At 47.2% G+C, this 1,447-nt stretch overlaps 1 protein-coding gene across 1 annotated transcript in view; it reads right to left on the reverse strand.

Moving 5' to 3' along the window:
* Positions 1–223: 223 nt before the first annotated feature.
* The window catches only part of LOC104271931 (chromosome unknown open reading frame, human C11orf30), a gene marked incomplete at its 3' end in the record, with an annotated part of 35,134 nt that continues 33,910 nt past the window's right edge, over positions 224–1,447 (reverse strand). The window contains exon 16 of the mRNA XM_009866769.1: positions 224–378. Within this exon, the coding sequence (XP_009865071.1) occupies positions 224–378 (155 nt within the window). The remainder of the gene's footprint in view (positions 379–1,447) is intronic.

Here is a 1,447-nt window from a genome sequence, read left to right on the forward strand (position 1 = left end):
GGCTCTGAGCAACCTGATCCAGTTAAAGATCTCGCTGCAGGGACCTGGACTAGATGACCTTTAAAGGCCTCTTCCAGTCCAACACATTCAATGATTCTTACTGGCAGCAACAGGAACCAGTCACTGAGAAGGAGCCCCGGTGCGATTCCCCTAACCTACTGCTGTCAACGGGCTGCTGCAGAAAAAAGGGGAAAAAAAAAAAAAAAAAGAAAAAGGGTACAACCTGCTGCATGATGTGGGTAATTGCGCCCGTGGAGGATGCGGGGATAGATTTCACCACGACCGAGGTCTGCGTCGCCGTCTGTGACTGAGCCACGTGCTGCAGGAGGGTCCTCTGGGGCTGAGACGACTGCTGGTGGGGCTGGGACCGGTGGCTGACTGCAAGGCAAGAGGTCAGTGACACTTCTCCAGAACCCACTGCCAGCAACTTACTGCTGGTCTCCTGGCATTTTTAAGCTTCGACTGAAAGCACGGATGAGCAAAATAAAGATCTGAATATGAGAAACGTCTTTTACTGTACGTGCTAGCTGCAACCTTAAAGTGTAAATCTAGTCTGAGAAGCAGCTTCTTCAGTCACCACACTTGGCCCAAACCTCCTCTGGCCTCCCTCTCCCAACACACCAGCTTTGAAAGCACAATTTAGACTTGATTTTCAGCTGGGATCTCTACGCAGCACCAGCATAAGCAGAATGTTGTGGTTTTTTGCACCGTTAAAAGCACAAATGACTGCAATTAAGAACAGCAAGCCTCGCTCAATGAATTTCGACCACCAAAGCTGCAAGAAAGACTCTCCAGAGCTCAGGCTAAATTGGACAGATGAGTCGTTGGAAAATGTTTGGGTATTACGAGAGCAGGTGGGGTGGTTCAGAAATCACAGACCAAAAAGCAGACACCTCGTCATGGGTCTGTGTCAGTTTTTAGAGCTCATTTATAGAGCTAGGGTGATGGCTCTGGAATTAAACAGCGGCTTGGCTTTTGCTGAGAAACCCTCACTCCAAACCATTCTATATTGCAGTCACTGATAAGACGTGAATCCTGTCCATACCACCATGTAAATAATTGCTTTAATTAACTTTTTAGTTGCAAGATACTTAATAGAACTGAAGCAGACCAAGCAAAGTTTAAATATGGTTGTAACGTAACTTAAAAAGTTTCTAGTGACCTTCCAGAAAGTTAAAAGCCAAGTCAGGTCTTGAATCAACACGATCATTTCACTTTCCCACTCCGAGAAAGGAGCTGGATTGCGTCGGTACCGGCCTGCATGCTGCGCCAGATCTGCCGTGGATATTCCCCCAACAGTCCCTGCACCGTGGAAAAACTGCCGTTGAAAAAGAAAGTTTCTAACCTATGTGGTTGTGTAGATATTCTTCCGAGTGTGAACCAATACAGTGTTGTCTTCCCGAGTCTGCGGACAGACAAAAAACGGCGACACTAAGACGCGTGAACC

Source organism: Apaloderma vittatum, unplaced genomic scaffold (genome assembly GCF_000703405.1).
Source record: "Apaloderma vittatum isolate BGI_N311 unplaced genomic scaffold, ASM70340v1 scaffold19983, whole genome shotgun sequence".
Taxonomy (NCBI): Eukaryota; Metazoa; Chordata; class Aves; order Trogoniformes; family Trogonidae; genus Apaloderma; species Apaloderma vittatum.